Consider the following 22,584-nt stretch of genomic DNA (forward strand, 5'->3'; position numbering starts at 1 on the left):
TCACATTCAGGAATACACTTCGTACAGTGTTGAATAAACAATCATCAGCTTAATACAAAGGCCTGTATTCCAAACCACTGTTTAACTTAAACCTCGGTTTAAAGCTGTGGTCCAAGACGACTATGGGTACCAAAAACAAATATTCTTAAGCCCGGCTCACACTAGGCGCTTTGTTGCGATCCAAATTTCAAAGAAATTGTAATAACATCTGATATGAACATTCTAACCAATAAACTCTTACCGATCTGAGTTCAGAATAACGGCAGGACTACTGCTATTGAAACTCAGTCAAGTTTGAGCCTCCCTGAATGACTAAAAATTATCGTAATGACGTCATCATCGGCTGCAACTTAAAGTCGATTTGGACTTTACTCCCACCACAGAGCTTGCTGCGAAGTATAAGTATGATTTTATTATTTCTAACATTACGCCGAAACTTTAAATAAAATAATTTTACTTCTTGGATCTTTCATATTCAATGGAAAATACAAATTCTTGTAAAATCGCGTTGCAACGAATCGCTTAGTGTGAGCTGGGCTTTATGATCAAAGTATATTTACATCCAACACCCAAAGCTTTACAAACAATCATGAAATTATAAATTGTTTTCATGATTAAAACATTGTTAGATCCCAGTAAAATTTAAAAAAGGCAAACATGGTAATTAAATTGTAAGCAAATGCTAAAACTTTTAGGAATTTTAGCCCAGGCTTCGACCATGGTCTGAGTTAATGGCCTGGTCCCACTGGCCGATAGATACAAAACATATTCATAGAGGACACAGCGGACGAGCAAAATTTTGTGGGTGGCTCAATTCATTGGTGAAAAGAATGGACGTGGGTTTTGACGATTGTTCATCGGAAACCTTGTGGATATAAACGGATCAAAGTGGATGACAGCACTGAAGCGATTACCAGGGGTTTTGAACACTTTATTTACGAGATGCATATGCTGTATACATCCTTTCTATTTCCATGCTACTAACAATGTTTAGACGTTCCATGTACCTTATCTTTCCTCCCTCTTTCCGTTGTTCAGCTTCAGTGGATCTGAGTTGCAAGGATGCAGAGGATACAGCAAATGTTTAATGGATGATAACGGACATGTAATGTTTGTTGCTCGTATGTGTCGCGGATTTACATTGTACCCAGCAGAAAGTTCATCCGTTCTATAAACTTTGTGCAGCTCAAATCTTTTTACGCCGGTGAAATAACAGTGGACAGATGCTCTATGGATAGAGCGTATGAAACACATATGCAATGAGTACACAACAGATGCATACCGTTTTCCAATGGATGTCACAATTTTCTTCCGTTTAAAATCCTCTTTGCAGCGGGTACGGGCCTTAAACTTTAATTCAGAATATGTGCCTAAGTTTTTATAAAGAGTTTCATCATCCTGGGGAATTCTTTTTAAACACAATGACAACGTTAGAGTTTCATTACAAATTCAAATGAAATTCAAGTGTTTCCAAAATTGTAAGACAATGCTGGTCGAACTAGTAAATGCTGATGATCTGTACACTAAGTCATAAGATAATACTGTCTCCCCTTATTTTCTCTCATTACTACTCAAACTAGTATCCAACTTACTTTCACAACCTCCCCCTCCTTTTATTATTTTTATTCTAGCCTCTTCCTTCTCTTCCTATATGTATGTTTCTTTATGAAAGATAAAAATTGAAATTTCCTCATCAAAATATATATACAAATAATGTTCTATTTGAATTGCTCTTTGAAAGATTAGACACTACAAATCTCCCATTCATAATTTCTGAGGGGCATTCCAAATACAAAACACTGAATGAAGGACAATTGCATTGAGAGTTGATGTTCTAGCATGAGGATGTGCAAAACATTTAGAATGTTAACACACATCCCATTCATCAAAATTGTTCACCATGACCGAAGATATCCTTGGGAGTTATTTTATGAATGCATTGAATATATACAATAAAATCATACACAAAAAACCCGAACAAGATATCAGCCCAAATCAGAGCCATCCATATTATGACCCGGCACCTAATACTCAGAGTTGATCACAGATAACATAATTGATAAGCACACACATGTGAGGTACAAAGCAAACGCATAATAAATTTGTCAAACAGTATGTATGGTATCGTCTTTGTTACAAGACTTTGTGTCAATACTCAAATCTCACAGGATGATAGATCAGCGAAAGTTTATCATCAGATATGGGTGCTAAGTGACTATCAAGTCCATTCCCATCTAGCTTGCCTATGCATCCATACTTACACCTTGCAGGAGATCATTCAAGAGGAAATGAGGTAACACCTTTAATAGTCCACAGGATATCATCATCTCATTTTGCCCAAGCTATTCTTGGTCTTCACATCAATGAATTTCTAGAAATCACTGATCAAACCGGGAATACACCAGAGATGTTTTGGTGTTAAACCAAGGATATATATCAATATATTTCTAGAACTCACTGACCAAACCATGAGCACACTGCAGAGGTTTTGGTGTTAAGCCAAGTATTCAAATCAATACATTTCTAGAAATCATTGATCAAACCAGGAATACACCAGAAAGGTTATGGTGTTAAGCCAAGGATACACTAGGTTTTTCACCTTCATCATGTGTTAAAAGCAGCTAGAGATTTAGGAACATACACCACAGTCCTCTCATCCCAAGCACAGTCTGCCAACTGCAAAGAAAAGAAAAGAAAATTACTTTCCACGTCACAAGTTTCTTTTTTCCCCCAACTTTCTATAAAGAAATATTTTGAACCTGACAATAAATCAGAGGGACATGACTTCAATAACAGAAACAGTAAGGATTAATCAGGAGAACTGTAAAAGTAAGGTCTCAGGAAAAAAAAAGGTATAAGGTGGGTTGTAATCACTATAAGGAGAAACAATATAATGAATACATGGTGTTGAGTACCCTATTGTAGATCAGTCTCTCAGGATTAATGTGCAGTAGTCACATCACAATAACGGAACACCTTCGCAGACTATTTCCTGTGTTTGAGGACTGTCAACAAGTTTTTGATGTACATAAATGAGTGTTTTGTGACGGTGGTCAGGGGCCTGTTGCAGAAAGAGTTGCAACTAAAAATCATGCGAAACTTGATTTTCAACCAATCAAAAGCGCGCATTTGGGACTTGCGATTGATTTTTTTACTTGCGTTTAAACGCAACTCTTTCTGCAACGGGCCCCAGTGGCCATGTAAGTGGATACAAAAAATATAAAAAATTAAAATTAAAAAGTTCTCTTTTGCCCAACTCAACATGAAATGCTTACCTGTCCAGGCACATGTACATTGAAGTCTAGTCCACAAACAAACTCAGTATGATTTTCAATGGTCTCTAGGGGAGTAGGCTGCCTAGCAAAATCCCATGTTCGTACTGTGAAGTCATACGATGAGGATGCTAGCACCGTCTTACTATGGGGAGAACACTGCATGGTAAATAAAAATAGAAGGCAACATTTAGTGGACCTGAAGAGAAAACAATACCTGAATAAATTAATATTTCTCATAACAAATCAAAACCTTAAACAGGGGTGTGAGTGGTCACAAATAAAAAGATCTGAAAAAGTCTGAAATAGAAAGAGCTCCCATACTTTTTGTACAGAGGAAAGCCAAATATAAGCTGAAATTCAGCTGAAAATTAAAACAAAAAAATCTGAAATCAGATAAAAATCTGAACTCTCACACCCCTGCTTAAAAATACTGAAATATACAATCAGAGAAATTTTCCATAACATTATTAAGGCAGGCTATAACATTGTCCTTGATATTAACCATTTCATGTCCATGTATCCCCCCTTAAGAAAAAAAATTTGGGGTATTAATCTCCCTTTTTGAATCCCAGAGTTAAATATGGGAGGTTGCACTGCCACTTCTACTTCTATAATAAATGCAGCATGAACTAAACAGCTGCCCATAGCAGACCATTATTATGAAGAGCTGAAATAGGAGAGAAGATACTTGTAACAGGATCATACTATGGATAATCAATCTATAAAAAAACCTGTCATATTTGGACCATACCTCCGCCCCCCCCCCCTTCTTGGAAAACTGGAAATGCAGTATACCAGTTCACAATTATGAGAATTTATTAAATAGAGTTTTTCTCTTATGTAACTACTCAAGCTTCAAGCTTATGATGCAAGACCCATTTTGTGTTCTATGAATTGGTAATGGTACATCCACATGTGGTATATTCTGTATTATTAATGCAAAAATCATTCTATTCGTATGTATGTGGTCCACTAAATGTCGCCCTCTATTTGTGAATAATATGAACACACATGAAACAATATATAAAATAACAATGCTGAATATGTACAGATCCACATGGCTCTCCACATGATTTTGGCACATTTGGATTTGTTACCTAAGTTTGTTTGCACTGCTAATTACCTTATCTTTACAAAATCTGGTTACATCATAGTTGAAAAAGAACAGCACAAATTGAGGAGAAAACTAGGGAATATCCCATTATGAGGAAGAGTCTATAAATCGTAAAACCTTGATCAGATAAAGCTTACCAATATTTCTTACAAAACATCAAAGTGATATAAGCAATAAAAATTGCTTAAAAAAGAAGCAGGGAAATCTTATTCTTGCACCACTGTAGGTAGGCTGGTTAAAAAATTACACCTGATCAAAATTTTGATGAAAAAGTGATAAGGTGTTTTCATCATCAAGGGAGCATATCCTCACAACTTAGGACATCATAATGAAATCATTATGACATTAGATAATATAAGTAAGCTGTCATGTGATGAATTGTGTAATATCCCATTTCAGGGATGCTACTTAGAAAATGTGAAAATGTCTGAAAATCATCAAAAAAAATAATCCTTTCCGACACTAAGAATAGGTTTATTGTGGGAGGAAATATGTTGAAAAAGGTATGACTTCAGACTTGACGTCTTTAGAACTATGGGCATTGTGGCATGTGCCTTTAATCCAAGCTGTGGGGAAGTTACAAATTGATGCAGAGGTTTGGGCCCTGGTCACATCTTTCGAATGGTGACGTTAAAGGTTGGTCCCAGATGTAAATAATATCTGATTGATACACATCTGACAAAACTAAAATACAAACACACACATATGTTGGGCAATTGTCTCACTCTATATTAACATGAAAAAAAGCATAATTGAGCAGTATTACACCATGTCTGGATAATTATTCATACAACTATATAACTAGATTCCACTCTTAGAAATGACCTACACTCACCTTTATCCTCCTTATTGCATGTGTGTGTCCACCAAGTTGAAAGAGTACTTTAGTTGCATAGCGAAGGTCCCAACCACGAATCTTACAATCAACTGAACCAGCAACAATGATATTCTGTTGAATCGAAAAAAGTATATATATATATAATATCTATTTTATTCAGTAGATATTCTATGTGTTGGAGTAATATTAAGAGAAAAAAGGTTGAAACTTTCATGCTTTAATCCAACAAAATATATTGAAGTCCACAAATTTTTGACGAGTACATACCGAGTACATACGTTTCACTTGATAAAGATGGTATGTACTCATTGAAAATTTGTGGACTTCAATAAATTTTGTTGGATTAAAGCTTGAAAGTTTCAACCTTGTTTCTTTTATATATATATATATATACATATATATATATAAATAAATATTCTGGTTCTCATCACTGCAAGAAAGAGATCAAATAGATTCAAATGCCGTTTACATAAAAAGGATTAAGGACCAGGGATTTAAAATTCAGGATACCAGAAAGGAAAGATCAAAGACACAAGATCTGAAATATGGCACCCCTGATTCAAAGTCTTTAGTCGCCCTTAAAAACTGAGATAAGAGAGTGATTATGTTAGTCACCTGATCATATTTACACCAGTCACATGATATGACATCTGCTTTGCTGACAGGGATGAGGAATCTAGGTTTCTGTGGCCTTCGAATGTCCCATACACACAAAGAGCCATCACCTGAAGAATAAACAGAAACAAACATGAATATAAACATAAGACTCATAAAGTACTGATTTTTTTCACCTGAAAAGTATGCAATAAAAAAACTTATTGTGCAATATAATTATGTCAATATCATCACATACCATGCTGAATTGATTCGCTGTTTGAAGATTTAACACCGATAAATTCACATCACTGCCATTTCTATAATTTAATGATGAGAATATAAAACACCATTGAATATGTAAGTAAATATACATATCCCATATACAGCTTGCTACTATATTGCTAAATATATAAAAAAATAAATTATGATCCTGTATTTAGCTATGACACAATTGTAAATTAATTCCAATATTTGAGAAAATTATTCTGACTGGATACAAATAAATGTGCGTGTACAGGACTTCAGCTGGTAGGTTAGATTTGTTTAATATATGCTCTCTGAATCACGCACAAACTGATACACCATTATTAAGAGCAAAATTTCATGAACAAAAAATATTCTTGGAAGTTATTAACAAGTGGAATGCCTCTGGCCGTCTCACCTGCATCACGCGGTTCAATATAGCAGCAGTGCTGACTTTGCATACTACTCTAACTCGCACAAGATGTTCAGTGATACATGGTTACTCTTATGTCCTCTTTTTATGAACTAGACCAATAAACTTAGAGAGATATGATGGTTATTCAACAAAAAACCCCAACATGGCCAAAGTTCATTGACCTTACATGACCTTTGACCTTGATCATGTGACCTGAAACTGGAACAGGATGTTCAGTGATACTTGATTACTCTTATGTACAAGTTTCATGAATCAGATCCATAAACTTTCAAAGCTATGATGGTAATTCAACAGATACACCCAATTCGGCTAAAGTTCATTGACCTTTGACCTTGGACATGTGACCTGAAACACGCACAGGATGTTCAGTGATACTTGGTTACTCTAATGTCCAAGTTTAACGAACTAGACCAATAAACTTTCAAAGTTATGATGGTAATTCAACAGATACCCCCGATTCGGCCAAAGTTCATTGACCCTAAATGACCTTTGACCTTAATCATGAGACCTGAAACTTGCACAAAATGTTCAGTGATGCTTGATTACTATTATGTCCAAGTTTCATGAATCAGATCCATAAACTTTCAAAGTTATGATGGGAATTCAACAGATATCCCCAATTCGGCCAAAGTTCATTGACCCTAAATGACCTTTGACCTTGATCATGTGACCTGAAACTTGCACAAAATGTTCAGTGATGCTTGATTACTATTATGTCCAAGTTTCATGAATCAGATCCATAAACTTTCAAAGTTATGATGGGAATTGTTATGATGGGAATTCAACAGATATCCCCAATTCGTCCAAAGTTCATTGACCCTAAATGACCTTTGACCTTGGTCATGTGACGTGAAACTCATGCAGGATGTTCATTGATACTTGATTAACCTTATGTCCAAGTTTCATGAACTAGGTCCATATATTTTCTAAGTTATGATGACATTTCAAAAACTTAACCTCAGGTTAAGATTTCGATGTTGATTCCTCCAACATGGTCTAAGTTCATTGACCCTAAATGACCTTTGACCTTGGTCATGTGACATGAAACTCTAATAGGATGTTCAGTAATACTTGATTAACCTTATGGCCAAGTTTTATTAACTAGGTCCATATACTTTCTAAGTTATGATGTCATTTCAAAAACTTAACCTCAGATTAAGATTTGATGTTGACGCCGCCGCCGCCGTCGGAAAAGCGGCGCCTATAGTCTCACTTTGCTTCGCAGGTGAGACAAAAACTATGACTGCATTTTGAAAAATTCCAAGAAGATTGTACCCCCCCAAAAAAAATAGTTTCATAATTCAAAAGCTTTTTTTATCAGAAAAGATATGATAAAACATATTGCAGATTTTATTGATGAGAAGGAGCCCCATCTCGCTTTCCATAGGCAAGTTGTTCCTGAAGTCATAATTTTATAAATAGCTTTATGAATCACTTTGCAGGACAGAGAATATTAAAAAGCATATCGCTGTCATGCCAAAGGCACAAATTTATGATATATGGCAACACAACTCTAAAAATCTTGGCACAGCAGCACGTAAAGTTAAATGTACGACTTTCGACTGATTTGAATACGTATGGCATGCTACATAGTTTTCTTTAATCTGACTGAGATGAAAAAATATAAGTTGTAATTAACATAGAATATTGCTTTAAATTCCTTACAATTTTACCCACAGATTTGTATGTAAAAATACTTGAGGCATATTTTTGCATCTCATTTCGCATTTTTAATTCTATCTGTAAAGCCAAAAGCCATAAATAACTATGAAATGTTTTACCAAATACAACCGTTAAAATTCTTAGTAGTTATCATAAATTAATACGTGAGTAGAAATGTGTTTAACAGATATAGTTTACATAGGCTATTGATCTAGCAATACCATGATGAAATGTGTTTAGTATGTAGTTTATCCATGTTTATTTGAGGGTTAAAGTCTAAAAATAACAGCCTTTTTTACACAATAAGCTCTAAAATGGTTTACAACCAAATAAAACAGGAATATTCCATTGTAAGTCTAAATGTGATGATTAAAGATAAAAAACATAAAACAACTCTGCTATAACCTTGATCCTGTTTTGTAAACAATAATAAAACTCTGAATAAAAATTATCATACATGTAAAACGAGCTGTACAGATATTAGCACTTTCAGCAGACTATGCAGAATTCAAACAATGTAAAATTTTAGGTGTCATTTATGATGACAAGGGTTATCTCGCATATATTAGTTTGACATTCACTCAGAAGAGTACTCTAATATCAATAAATATCTTCACTCATGTAACATTGAATATGTTGTATTTTGTATTGATTTGTAAACTTGATCTTTTGATGTTTTTAAAGCGATGTGAATAAAATGAATTGAAAAATTGAATTGAATTGAATATCATCCAAATAACCCTGAACCTAAACTAATGATGTCACTTTATAATGCAAAGTACTGTATAAGCTGTTATTTTTGCGTACAGAATTTTCGCGAATCGCAGGGGTCCTGACATTTTCACAGGTTGTTGAATTCATGATCGGAAGATGTTCCAAACACTTCCACCCACAGCATTTCAGAGAAGCAATAGTGCAAAACATGTGCAATAATATACTCCTCAAAGCCATTTTTTATTGTGTTTAAAGGTCAAGTCCACCCCAGGAAAATGCTGACTTGAATAAATAGAGAAAAATCAAACTAGCATAATGCTGAAAATTTCATCAAAATCAGATGTAAAATAAGAAAGTTAGGACATTTTAAAGTTTCGCTTACATGTGTATTTTCCACAAAACAGTGATATGCACAACTAGGTGACGCAGTCGATGATGTCCATCACTCACTATTTCTTTTGTTTTTTATTGTTTGAATTATACAATATTTCATTTTTATAGATTTGACAATTAAGGACCAACTCGACTGAACCATATAGTATTAAACAATGCTAATTCCATATGTTCAGGGAGGAATTTATCACTGCATCACTTGACAAAGAAGAAAATTAGAATATTTCATATTTCACATAATAAAATAAAAAAGAAATAGTGAGTCATTTGCATACCAGCCAGGATGTGCATATAACTCTTGTAAAATTAAGCGAAAATTTAAAATGTCATAACTTTCTTATTTTACATCCGATTTTGATGAAATTTTCAGTGTTATGCTTGTTGGAATTTTCTCTTTTTATTCATATCAACTTTTTATTGGGTGGACTTGTCCTTTAAAGGCTTTTCAGTCAGATTTGATTCTAAGTCATTATTCTGACATGTCTTTTGTACATGCCCTATATAAAAACAGAAAGTGTGAAAAAAGTGGCTTTAATTTCATTTTTTTGTGCTTAATCACAGACAAAATGATGGAGCATGCAGGAAAGCAACAATGAAAAACACATTTCTGCTAACAGAAATGGCACAGACTTTTGACAAGGTACCTTAGACCATCTGCCAGTATACCAAGTGAATAAGTGGAGAAGCCGTGGTGTAGTGGTTCTGACTCTTGCCTTGTATACAGAGGGTCATGTGTTTGATTCCCACCACAGTCTAGCGTCCTTTGGCAAGGCGTAAATCCACACTTTGCCTCTCTGACCAAGGTGCTAAACGGGTACCTGGTACAATGTGAAAGTCATTGTAGCTTGTCCAGTACTGTGTGCGCCTCACCGGCGACTGACTGGAATACTCCCCAGGGAGTGGAGGATGTGCACATATTGTGAGTGGGAATGACTGATATAAATCCGATGACCAGGGTAATAATATATCTGTAAAGCGCTTAGACACGTCGTTCCGATGTACATGTATTAAGCGCTATATAAAAGCGGATTATTTAGGCCTACTATAAACTAAACAACCAATCATACCTGATGAGGAAGCAAAGCACCCAGGAACAAGAGGAGACCAGACGGCACTGTAGACATTGTGTCTGTGGCCTACAAAGGTCTGGAGAGAATGGTCCCGGTTGGTATCCCATAACTTGATGGTCTTGTCCCAGGAAGCGGAAAGGACAAAGTTCTGGTCCCGGGTCTGATTCCAGTTCACACTGTAGACCTCTCGACCATGTTCCTGGAGAGAAGGATAAAGGGAGTTTGTCAATCAGATAAACCTTTTCCCTAAAATTTGGTACATTTTCATTTTCCTGCTTACATATGATAACTTAACTTAATTTTGTTACTTAAAAAGCTAGTTACAAACAACACAATGCAACTGTTGAACTTTGTTGAATAATTTATCCAATAATGATTTTTATCTTTTTTTATCCTGATTATTTTGCCTGCTTGCTTATTGCTCTCACTTTACTCTAGATTAGAATGGACTTAGTTCCACAGAGGCTTTTGAGGGAAACACACTTGCTCATTTTACTCTTTTTTTTTCAAACTCATTCATTGTTAAGAAACAATCAATCATACATGTATGTCTTTGTTGGGAAACAGTGAATGACATGTTTCATGCCCTCTATTTATTCTGGGTGTCAATTCATTGAACTCACAGAAGAAAATTTTAAAAGAAAATATTATATCAGTGAGGGAAAGTATGGAAGCAAACGTAAATAATGAATACCTTACGCTGACAAAATAATAAAGTACTTAAATCATGTATGATCAGACTTGGACAATTAAAGACAATATCGACAGAATGTAATAAAAGGAAACATAAATCATATCAGAACATAAAGCTTCACAAATAGCTTCACAAAAAGCAAAGTCCTTCTCATTCACTCTTTGCAAAATTTAATGGATTTCAGAACACTCATTGTTCTATCTTGAAAGATTTTGCAGAAATACAAAAAAAAGGAACAAGAACAGATTTCTCTTAAAAGTGAAGCCAAAGTAAACTTGGCCTTTTATCAAAATGCCTGAATAAGATCATCTCTCTATCCCACAAAGACTAACCTTGAATACTTTGACTGGTTCAGCTGGGATGTTAATATCCCAGAGTTGGATGGACCCGTCCCCACTCCCTGTCATAATGAGTCTCTCATTGCTCTCAGACCATGTCAGATCAAACAGGCCTTCCTTCCAGTCAAATGTTCCCAGGAGGACAGCACCAGCGGGTGTGATGTCGATCAAGAATAGAGTGCCAGTTCCTTGTTAGGAAGGAATAATTAGGGAACAAACATAATGCAACTTGATAAAGTCAAAGTGATTTCTTTTGGTATTTATGCAGACACAAGAATTGATTTATGTATTAATCCCCTTCTATTGGAAATAAAAATCTATTAAAGAACATGCCTTCAATCTCAATGTTTCAGGGCAAGGCCATTTTCCATAGCACATTTTTACACTACAAATGGGAGATACATGTACAAAAAAAAATCTTCAAACATCAAAACAATTAACATATCTGCAGAGAAATTATCAACTGAACTCATTCAAATCTAATCTACAGAGTATTCTCAATGCTTTGCATTTCTTGTCAAAATAAATTATTTGGGGGGAAATTAAATTGAGACCTCTTTTGTTATTACAGAAAAGCACCTGATCCCCAAAACACACAAACCTACCAGCAATACCATAGTGTTGGGCCGTTGCCACAGCAAGTCGCTGGGGAAGATATGGAGAAAACTCCACTGCGTATCCATGGCGACCAGGAGATTTGAAGGCTATTGGAGGTCTTGGATGATGATTCATAGTCTACTCTTCAGGCTCAATTCAGTGAAATAAGTAAAAATATTTTAAACTTTCAATCTGACAGCATCCTCCTTTGTTGCAATCAATAATTCCTACAATATAAATAGGACAAATTGAAGAGAAAATAAAAACAATTTCTTGTTGCATACCTAGGCCCTAAATGTAGTCAGTATTAAAGAAATTAAAGGGTAATCTGAGCATAGTAGTAGGGGTTAATAAAATTTCCATAATTTCTAGAGCAAGGGTAATTTTCCTTTGAAAAAAAAAAATCATTTCACAGCATACATGTACATGTAAAAGGGGAAAATATGGCAGAGAATATCTCCTTTAATAAGGGCATTGAAACTAAATCTACTTCTTTAAAAATGAGATCACAAAGACTATATCAATATCAAGCTGACAAGCACTCATCCTACGAACGAGGTGCCACAGTCCTGGTAGTATTAGGTCTGCTCAAAACAAGAACTTAAAAGTTCATGAACTTGTTACGCATTGTATTCCCTTGTATTTGCCCTCATTTTAGGACCAACCTATTAATAGGAAAAGTACATTTTGCAGCTAGAATATTTCACTCTTATTGGTCAAAGAGACCAAACACCCACCAAAATTTCAATGGTTTCCACTCTGGGGGCCTATCCAAGGTCACACTCACCATGTGATGTTCTCTTCATATTTACCAGGGCATGTTGTTGTGAATAAATGTGAAACATTATCCAGCCAATCATTTCTATAGATTTCATGCTAGTCTCTTGTATTGTATCTTATTGTTAATTGCTGGATCCTGACCCATTTCCAATGTGCCACATATCAAGAGTGACATTGTGAGAAAGAACAGATAATGAGCTTTACAATAAGAAAGTCTCACAATTTATGAGAGTCTGCGGAGAGGTGAATTCAGCCACAAGAGGGTGAGAATAAATCTTGCTTATTTGCTGATTAGCATGGACTCTGCAGTCTGGCTATTTGTAACCAAAGATACTCAGTTCTATTCATTTATGCTTTGTTTTCATACAGTTGAGGATCTTTTTTTTTTTTAATTCACCAGAGTGCTGAAGTCGAAAACTTGAATTTTGAACATATTTTTGTGAGACCCTAAGTCTTGGTAAAAGTTAGGATTGGACAATCCCTTACTCTCTTTTACATAATTAGAAGAATTCCATTAACTTAGGCCTGGCTAGGGCCATGTTATATGATTAATAACTATAATAGAAACAGACACTCAATATAAATTATTCATCATGTTCATCCCCTTAGTCTTAGAACAAGAGAAAATAGGCCAAACATTGCCAACCTTATTTCACTACACAGGCCGGGGGTTCTGAAAACAAAATAACCTCGTTATATTGGATACATGTAGATGAAAAAAAAAGACCAAGCCCAATCCCAACTAGAAAAGAGGAGCACGGCCAATGTGGGAGACTCTCTCCAATATGGGAAACAATCTAAAGGACAAAAGAAACAACATCAACAAGAACTTAATTTTTTTTCATCCGAAATTTCACCTCACTGAGGTCAAAAGTAGATGGTGAAAAGAGGTAATCTTTCATGAGGAATCTGCTTATCATTCCATTTGCTGCCAAGCCCAAGGTAATCCTTTGTAGTAAATGTAAACAAAGAAAATTGGTCTCCCAAAGCCTGACAAAGGCCAAACTGGAGACTGTCTCTGAAATTGGATACCCAAATTCTTTACAAAAGTAAGAAGTTTCTGATATTGCAGATAGTCTCTTAAATGGGAGATAGTCTCCCAAATTGGCCATGCGCCTCTACTAACTGATGAAGTGGCAAAGTATTTTTCTTTTTATCATCTCCTTTTCTGCAGCCTGGGCCCTGGCCGGTCGGCCTGGCCCTGGATCTCCATTTAATATTTTGTTATCTTAGGATGACAGTTAAAGGACAAGTCCACCCAAACAAAAAGTTGATTTGAATAAAAAGAGAAAAATCCAACAGGCAACAAGCATACATGTATTGTAACACTAAAAATTTCATCAAAATCTGATTTACATTTAATAAACTAAGATAAGAAATTAGGAATAGGATCAATCAACATTTTCTGGGATGGACTTGTCTTGATCTTTAAAATTTAATTAAGTTAGTGACCATCTTCTTACTATAGATTTGTAACCAAAATGTGCAAAAATGTTCATTACCAAATGAGATGAGACAGCTGCTGCTGAACTGCGCCTGCGATTGTCCATCCAGCGACACCACTAGTGACTACTGTCTACTGTACTACTGCCCTGGCATCGGCCCTGGCCCCCGGGGACGTAGAGTTCGGTTTCGTTGCTGCTGAGGCTGAGCTTTCTGCCAGAATTAGAACCCCGCAAACAGCCAAAATTAAGTCGCAGTCACGTGGTGCTTTATCTTTGGAATTGTGTCATTACTATCAGCTTGCAAAGGTAAGTCCAAAGAAGTAGACTGTTAAAATGTCTTGTCCCCAGTGAAATTGGACTATACAAGATCAGAGCAGCCGCGGCCAAAAACCTTCATTGCATAATCTGAAAGGTCACACAGCTGCTGACCCTTACCGGAAGTGGATGGCAAAAGGATTTCGCGCGATTGCTGCAAAATTGAATCTTCGCCGCGAGGAAAACATAAACAAACTCTGAAATCCAAAACTTCCTCGCTTTCAGATGTCGTTTTATCGTTTTACTGTATAACCCATCCTTCAAGATAAGGCAGAGGACTCACCATGTCATAGTTGGCAAACTGGACTTGCTGTTGATAAATGTAAAAATTGAAATTAGAAAATGGTTAACGTGAGAGCACTCCCTTCGGATCTTGCACGACTTGTGCTGGGTAAGTACAGGCGCGCGCTTGCTTGACGAATGACTAGACGATCTAGCACTAGCAGCAGCTCAGTCAGGGCACAATCTTCTTCTTTCCTTGGTTGGCAACCAGTCAGGATTGACTATTTTTGCCACAGCTTTTGTCCATTTTCAGTAGCTTATTATATATTTTTTCCATTCCTTTTTTCCTTCTCTCTCTAATTCTTTTTTTCTCTTTTTCTTCCTTTTCTTTTCTGTTATTTTTTTTCTTTTCTTTAGTTTTTGTCTTCTCTTTTCTTTTTTTTCTTTTCTTTTCTTTTTTCTTTCTTCTGTTTTCTTTGCTTTTCTTCTTAAATTTCTTCTTGTTTTTCTTTTTTTAAATTCTTTTTCTTTTCTTTTCTCTTTTTTTTCCTTTTTTTTTCTTTTTTGTTTCCCTTCCTTTTTTAAAAAATTGATTTATTTTGCTTTTGATTGCGTTCTGCTTCTTGCAACACGTTTGACTTTCTTCTGCTACAGTAAGCTGCAACAGAAAAAGCAAAAGTAAACTGGATTTGTGGCCTGATAAAACTCCAGGTTTCAGGAAACCGAAACGACACAATGGAATAGCCTCGCTTAGCCTTAGCCTAGGTTAGCCAAAATAAGTCTAAGACTATAAAGTTTGACTAGTAAGCCAGGCATGCCAGGGGATGGTAGAAAATGTTTTTATCTTTGTTCTTATCTCATTGTGCTGAGATAAGATAAAGAATAAAGCACTATCCACTTATTCAAATGTCTGAACAAGGTAAATATGGACCTGGCTTGTTCTCTCATTCAATGAACAAGGACAAGCCACAAGGTTATATGAACGAAATATTAAAAAAAAAGAAGAAAGAAAATAAGAAGGCATATAAGTGTCAGAAAGCAGAAATAATATGAAAGAAAGAACATACGAATGAACAGGTAGAGAAAGAACAAAAATAAAAAGGAAAAATATATAAAAGAAGGAAGAAATAAGATTTAAAAACTGGTATACCTTAAAAACTAGGGGAAGAAAGAAAGAGAAAAAAGGGATAAAAGAAAATGAAATAAACAAGGAAAATAAAGATAAGATCTAAAGAATGAATGTAAGAAGAAATTAAATAAAAATTACAAAGATGCAGGAAAAGGAAAAAAATGAAGAAGAAAAGGGGAAAGAGCAAAAGTAAAGACTAAAAGAAAATTAGAAAAAAGAAAGGCTATTCCAATGTGGAATAGCCGCCTGTTGTAGACTTAAAAAAATTACCTCTGTCGAGACTTTTAAAAATCTTCTCAAAACTCTTTTATTTAACTCTTAGGTCTTAATGCACCTTGAGCACTCTACATGTACAGAGAGGATTGGCGCTTTATAAGTCACATTATTATTATTATTTAAGACAGAAAGAAAAAGAACGAAAAGGGGAAGAAAGATGAAGAATAAATAAAAGAAAGTAAAAGAAAAATAAGGAAGAAATGAGAAGAATAAAACAATAAATGAGGAATAAAAGAAAGACAGGAAGGAAACAGAAAAAGGAAGGAAAAAAAGGAGACGGGCAAAATAAGGGTGAATGAAAGAAAGGGTGAAAGGAATACTTGTTATATACCAGTGGTCGTCGATTTTGAGCAAGAAAGAACCCAGCCATCATGAGATGTGATAACCCTCTAGCTACTATAAATGTCTTAAATATCATTAAAGATAAGAAAGATTAAAGAAAGTTTTCAGAATACCACATGTACATTCTGTTCTTATCCTAGCACGCTTTGATATTATATGCGCAAGTTATAAATTTACACACTCAAGATGGTAAGAAAACTAAGAACATTTTCAGAATACCAATTTGAGATTGTGACGTAGATATAAAAACATTTTTAGAATACTGCCCCTGGAGTGTTTATGTGTGCGTGTGACTGTGTGAGCCTTTACTGCGTATGTAGATCCACCGGTACATTTTGTTGAAAAATGTTGATTTTACAATGAAAGTCGACAATTAAAGTCTGTTTTTAAGGGTCTTGGGACTCTTGGCGTACATGTAGGACCACAAACTTTATAAAGCTCTTGAGTTGTCATAAAAACACATAAAAATAATCTTCAACTCTAAATCATAATAAAAATTATTCAAAAGTTACAGAAATTCTGTATAACTTCTGAAAAAGTAGCAAAATAAATCATGTTTGTGTACCAAAAAATACATAGGCCTAGAAGAAATGGTATCTCACTGTACACTCATTACCATAGGCTTGTGGCCAAAAACTATGTTTATTAAGCCCTGGGACTATTGATAGATAATCAACTCGGCTGACAGAAAATGTGAAAATGTCGCTAAACGTAACTAAATGGTTCACTCAGACTATAGAAGAACCGGTGGGGCCATCTCACGTATTGACTTTTTGTGCACATGCACGACAGCACCATCTAGTGCCAGTGGGAGTACATGTACGTATGCTAGGTCACTCTTGTGAAAAATTTAGGCTTTTACTTTCAGCCTTTCATGCCTTCGCAGACTTGAGATAAGTTGGAATCTTTTTTTTTTTAGATCTACAGAGCATTTCAGAAAAAAAGTTAATCCAAATTTAGAAGGCCAATTTTCAAATCATATTTAATTTTGTGAAATTATTCTGCATGGATACGAAAGAGAAACGCACCCTATTTGTGCCATGCCATGCATGATTGAATTAATTGATGTTGAAGACAACAGCAAAGTTAAAGGTACAGATAACCATTTTTCTAAGTTTTTGAAAACTTGATAAAAGGGCAGATGCTGAAGTAAGTACTTTCATCGATGCCTGAGCTGGCTAAAGTATTTTGATTGGACCCTTTTTCTTCCAAAGGAGTGTAAATAAGGGAAGGTACTTGCACATGATTTACGAGGAACATGAGGAGGTCTATGTGGGTTCACTAACTTAAAAGTTGTTTTGTGATTGAGAAATTATCTAAGAATAAAATAAATTTTTACTCTTAGAAATATGTTTTTACATGTATGTGAAGTATCTTTAACTCAGGTAAAAGGCTTACTTTGAAGTTGGCAGTTAGCTCCGGATTTGCAACATGAATTATTGGAGTAGCCAGTCTCTTCCTTTCATTCCTTTTTTCTCTCTTTATATCTCTACATCTTACCGGTACTCTTTATTACCTCGATCATGTACAGATACTGAAGTTAGCTTTGCTTGCTTAAAGATTGTTTCATGAAATGCGAACATTAGTTTTAGTCTAAGAGTGAATAAGATTTTAATTCATAAAATTATGTTTTTATGTGAAGTATCTTTAACTGAGGTAAAAGACTGACTTTGAAGTCAGCATTTAACTCCATTGCAACATGAATTTTTGGAGTGGCCAGTCTCTTCCTTTCTTTCTTTCTCTCTTCTCTATATCTTTATATCTTTTTCTTTATTACCTCAATCAGTTACAGATGCTGAATTTAGCTTTGCTAACTCAAAGATTGTTTTATGAAATGCAAACAATATTTTTAATCTAAGAGTGAATAGGATTTTAATTCATAAAATTATGTTTTTATGTGAAGTATCTTTAACTGAGTTTACTGACTTTGAAGTCAGCATCTAGCTCCTTTGCATTATGAATTATTGGAGTAGCCAATCTCTTCCTTCCTTTCTTTCTTTCTTTCTTTCTTTCTCTTTTTCTCCATATCTCTACAATATCTTCCTCTTTATTACCTCGATCAGTTGCAGATGCTGAAGTTAGCTTTGCTAACTTAAAAGAGTGTTTGTGAAAGATGAACAATATTTTTAGTCTAAGAGTAAAGTGGATTTTAATTCATAAAATTATGTTTTTATGTGAAGTATCTTTAACTGAGGTAAAAGACTGACTTTGAAGTCAGCATCTAGCTCCTTTGCAACATGAATTATTGGAGTAGCCAGTCTCTTCCTTTCTATCTTTCTCTATATCTTTACATCTTTTTCTTTATTACCTCGATCAGTGACAGATGCTGAAGTTAGCTTAGCTTACATGTACTTAAAGATCGTTTCATGAAATGCAAACATTAATTGTCTAAGAGTGAATAGGATTTTAGTTCATAAAATTATGTTTTTATGTGAAGTATCTTTAACTGAAGTAAAAGACTGACTTTGAAGTCAGCATTTAGCTCCTTTGCAACATGAATTACTGAAGTGGCCAGTCTCTTCCTTTCTTTCTGTCTTTCTCTATATCTTTATATCTTTTTCTTTATTACCTCGATCAGTTACAGATACTAAAGTTAGCTTAGCTAACTTTAAGATCGTTTCATGAAATGCAAACATTAATTGTCCAAGAGTGAATAGGATTTTAGTTCATAAAATTATATTTTTATGTGAAGTATCTTTAACTGAGGTAAAAGACTGACTTTGAAGTCAGCATCTAGCTCCTTTGCATTATGAATTATTGGAGTGGCCAGTCTCTTCCTTTCTTTCTCTCTTTCTCTATATCTCTACATCTTTTTCTTTATTACCTCGATCAGTTACAGATACTGTTGTGAGCTTTGCTAACTTAAAGATCGTTTCATGAAATGCAAACATGAATTGTCTCAGAGTGAAAAAGATTTTAATTCATTAAATTATGTTTTTATGTGAAGTATCTTTGACTGAGGTAAAAGACTGACTTTGAATTCAGCATTTAACTCCTTTGCAACATGAATTATTGGAGTGGCCAGTCTCTTCCTTTCTTTCTCGATATCTTTACATCTTTTTCTTTATTACCTCGATCAGTTACAGATACTGAAGTTAGCTTAGCTAACTTAAAGATCGTTTCATGAAATGCAAACATTAATTGTCTAAGAGTGAATAAGATTTTAGTTCATAAAATTATGTTTTTATGTGAAGTATCTTTAACTGAAGTAAAAGACTGACTTTGAAGTCAGCATTTAGCTCCATTGCAACATGAATTACTGGAGTGGCCAGTCTCTTCCTTTCTTTCTCGATATCTTTACATCTTTTTTCTTTATTATCTCAATCAGTTACAGATACTGAAGTTAGCTTAGCTAACTTAAAGATCATTTCGTGAAAAATGGATGATTTTTTTTAGGCTCAGAGTAAAGTGGATTTTAATTCATAAAATTATGTTTTTATGTGAAGTATCTTTAACTGAAGTAAAAGACTGACTTTGAAGTCAGCATTTAGCTCCATTGCAACATGAATTACTGGAGTGGCCAGTCTCTTCCTTTCTTTCTTTCTCGATATCTTTACATCTTTTTTCTTTATTATCTCAATCAGTTACAGATACTTAAGTTAGCTTAGCTAACTTAAAGATCATTTCGTGAAAAATGGATGATTTTTTTTAGGCTCAGAGTAAAGTGGATTTTAATTCATAAAATTATGTTTTTATGTGTAGTATCTTTGACTGAGGTAAAAGACTGACTTTGAAGTCAGCATCTAGCTCCATTGCAACATGAATTATTGGAGTAGCCAGTCTCTTCCTTTCTTTCTCCATATCTTTACATCTTTTTCTTTATTACCTCAATCAGTTACAGATACTGAAATTAGCTTTGCTAACTTAAAGATCGTTTCATTAAATGCAAACATTAATTGTCTAAGAGTGAATAAGATTTTAATTCATGAAATTATGTTTTTATGTGAAGTATCTTTAACTGAGGTAAAAGACTGACTTTGAATTCAGCATTTAACTCCTTTGCAACATGAATAATTGGAGTGGCCAGTCTCTTCCTTTGGGTCATTCCATCTGGATTCACCCAGTGGTTGCACCCGATCGTCTCAGAATTCGTTGTAAATTGGTATACATAAAATTCAACATGGCCCAAGCACAAAACAGAAAAATTATTCAAATCGGTCCGTCGGTTCTCGCGCTACAGCCCGCCCTTTTCTCCTTGTTTTGACAAAAATGGGCGTGACCTTCAACTTTCAATGGCCATTGCGTCATAACGTGTTGACCAATTTTCACGAAAGTGGTACTATTTAATAGGAAATTCAGAGAGGAATCCAAAACATGCATCAAATAATGTATTAGAGCGATTTATAAGGTCGTGACCCTTGACCTATTCTTTGACATTGAATTTGACCCTCGGACAAATAATTTTTTGACTTGATTTTCATGTATGTTAATTATTTGTATGAAATTGACAAAATATGTTAAAACCAATGATGATATTTTATTTCTTCACCTTTAAAAACTCTTCCAAAGATACCATGAAATTTCACTCTAGTCCCACATACTGATATTCATGTTAGTAAAGTGTTCAAAAGTTACATGATTTCTTCTAATCTTAAGTCACAGTATGCAAACACATTAAAAGAAATTAAGCTCATCAGTTCACAAATGAAACATTAAACATTTATGCTCATGAGTAGGTATCTGTTTAGGCATTTTGATGTTCAGCAATATATATCATATATGTATATATTCTTCTTAGTAAAGTGTTTACCCGGTACTTTTATCATCAACTTGTTGAGTATATGCTTATTTAAGGATCCCTAATATACATATATGATATATATTGCTGAACATAAAAATGCCTAAACAGATACCTATTCATGAGCATAAATGTTTAATGTTTCATTTGTGAACTGATGAGCTTAATTTCTTATCATGTGTTTGCATACTGTGACTTAAAGATTGGAAGAAATCATGTAACTGGTGAACACTTTACTTACATGAATATCAGTATGTGGGACTAGAGTGAAATTTCATGGTATCTTTGGAAGAGTTTTTAAAGGTGAAGAAATAAAATATCATCATTGGTTTTAACATATTTTGTCAATTTCATACAAATAATTAACATACATGAAAATCAAGTCAAAAAATTATTTGTCCGGGGGTCAAATTCAAGGTCAAAGAATAGGTCAAGGGTCACGACCTTATAAATCGCTCTAATACATTATTTGATGCATGTTTTGGATTCCTCTCTGAATTTCCTATTAAATAGTACCACTTTCGTGAAAATTGGTCAACACGTTATGACGCAATGGCCATTGAAAGTTGAAGGTCACGCCCATTTTTGTCAAAACAAGGAGAAAAGGGCGGGCTGTAGCGCGAGAACCGACGGACCGATTTGACTAATTTTTTTTGTTTTGTGCTTGGGCCATTTTGAATTTTATGTATACCAATTTACAACGAATTCCGAGAGGGTCGGGTGCAAAATTGCACTTTCATTGGGTGAATTGGCATGGAATGACCCCTTTCTTTCTTTCTTTCTTTCTCGATATCTTTACATCTTTTTCTTTATTACCTCAATCAGTTACAGATACTGAAATTAGCTTAGCTAACTTAAAGATCGTTTCATTAAATGCAAACATTAATTGTCTAAGAGTGAATAAGATTTTAATTCATGAAATTATGTTTTTATGTGAAGTATCTTTAACTGAGGTAAAATACTGACTTTGAAGTCAGCATTTAGCTCCTTTGCAACATGACTTATTGGAGTGGCCAGTCTCTTCCTTTCGTTCCTTTTTTCCTCTCTATATATCTCTACATATTTCTCTTTATTACCTCGATCAGTTACAGATGCTGAAGTTAGGTTTGCTAACTTAAAGATTTTATCATGAAATGCAAACATTATTTTTAGTCTAAGAGTGAAGTGGATTTTAATTCATAAAAGTATGTTTTTATGTGAAGTATCTTTAACTGTCAAAGACTGACTTTGAAGTCAGCATCTAGCTCCTTTGCATTATGAATTATTGGAGTAGCCAATCTCTTCCTTTCTTTCTTTCTTTCTCCTTTTCTCCATATCTCTACATCTTTCTCTTTATTACCTCGATCAGTTACAGATGCTGAAGTTA

At 34.6% G+C, this 22,584-nt stretch overlaps 2 protein-coding genes across 2 annotated transcripts in view; one reads left to right on the forward strand and one right to left on the reverse strand.

The window, feature by feature from the left end:
• Positions 1–1,680: 1,680 nt before the first annotated feature.
• On the reverse strand, positions 1,681–14,581 carry LOC121413527 (peroxisomal targeting signal 2 receptor-like). Its single transcript, XM_041606366.1, has 8 exons — positions 14,254–14,581; positions 11,980–12,198; positions 11,369–11,562; positions 10,340–10,541; positions 5,843–5,952; positions 5,225–5,338; positions 3,276–3,431; positions 1,681–2,676 (listed from the first exon to the last, which is right to left on the reverse strand). Exons 2-8 carry the CDS (start codon positions 12,104–12,106, stop codon positions 2,605–2,607), a joined length of 975 nt encoding a protein of 324 aa, XP_041462300.1. The 5' UTR covers positions 12,107–12,198; positions 14,254–14,581; the 3' UTR covers positions 1,681–2,604.
• A 43-nt stretch (positions 14,582–14,624) lies between these two features.
• Positions 14,625–22,584, forward strand: part of LOC121413526 (protein NPAT-like) — a 42,360-nt gene continuing 34,400 nt past the window's right edge. The window contains exon 1 of the mRNA XM_041606365.1: positions 14,625–14,902. Within this exon, the coding sequence (XP_041462299.1) occupies positions 14,854–14,902 (49 nt within the window). The 5' untranslated portion in view covers positions 14,625–14,853. The remainder of the gene's footprint in view (positions 14,903–22,584) is intronic.

The sequence above is a fragment of the Lytechinus variegatus genome, chromosome 4 (assembly GCF_018143015.1).
Source record: "Lytechinus variegatus isolate NC3 chromosome 4, Lvar_3.0, whole genome shotgun sequence".
Taxonomy (NCBI): domain Eukaryota; kingdom Metazoa; phylum Echinodermata; class Echinoidea; order Temnopleuroida; family Toxopneustidae; genus Lytechinus; species Lytechinus variegatus.

Excerpts from the sequence above, each read along its gene's own strand:
- LOC121413527 (XM_041606366.1), bottom strand. The coding sequence starts at position 12,106 with ATGAATCATCATCCAAGACCTCCAATAGCCTTCAAATCTCCTGGTCGC. Across the intron at positions 11,563-11,979 it reads CCAACACTATGGTATTGCTG|GAACTGGCACTCTATTCTTG; the intron begins GTAGGTTTGTGT and ends CTTCCTAACAAG. Across the intron at positions 3,432-5,224 it reads ATGCAATAAGGAGGATAAAG|TGTTCTCCCCATAGTAAGAC; the intron begins GTGAGTGTAGGT and ends TTTACCATGCAG.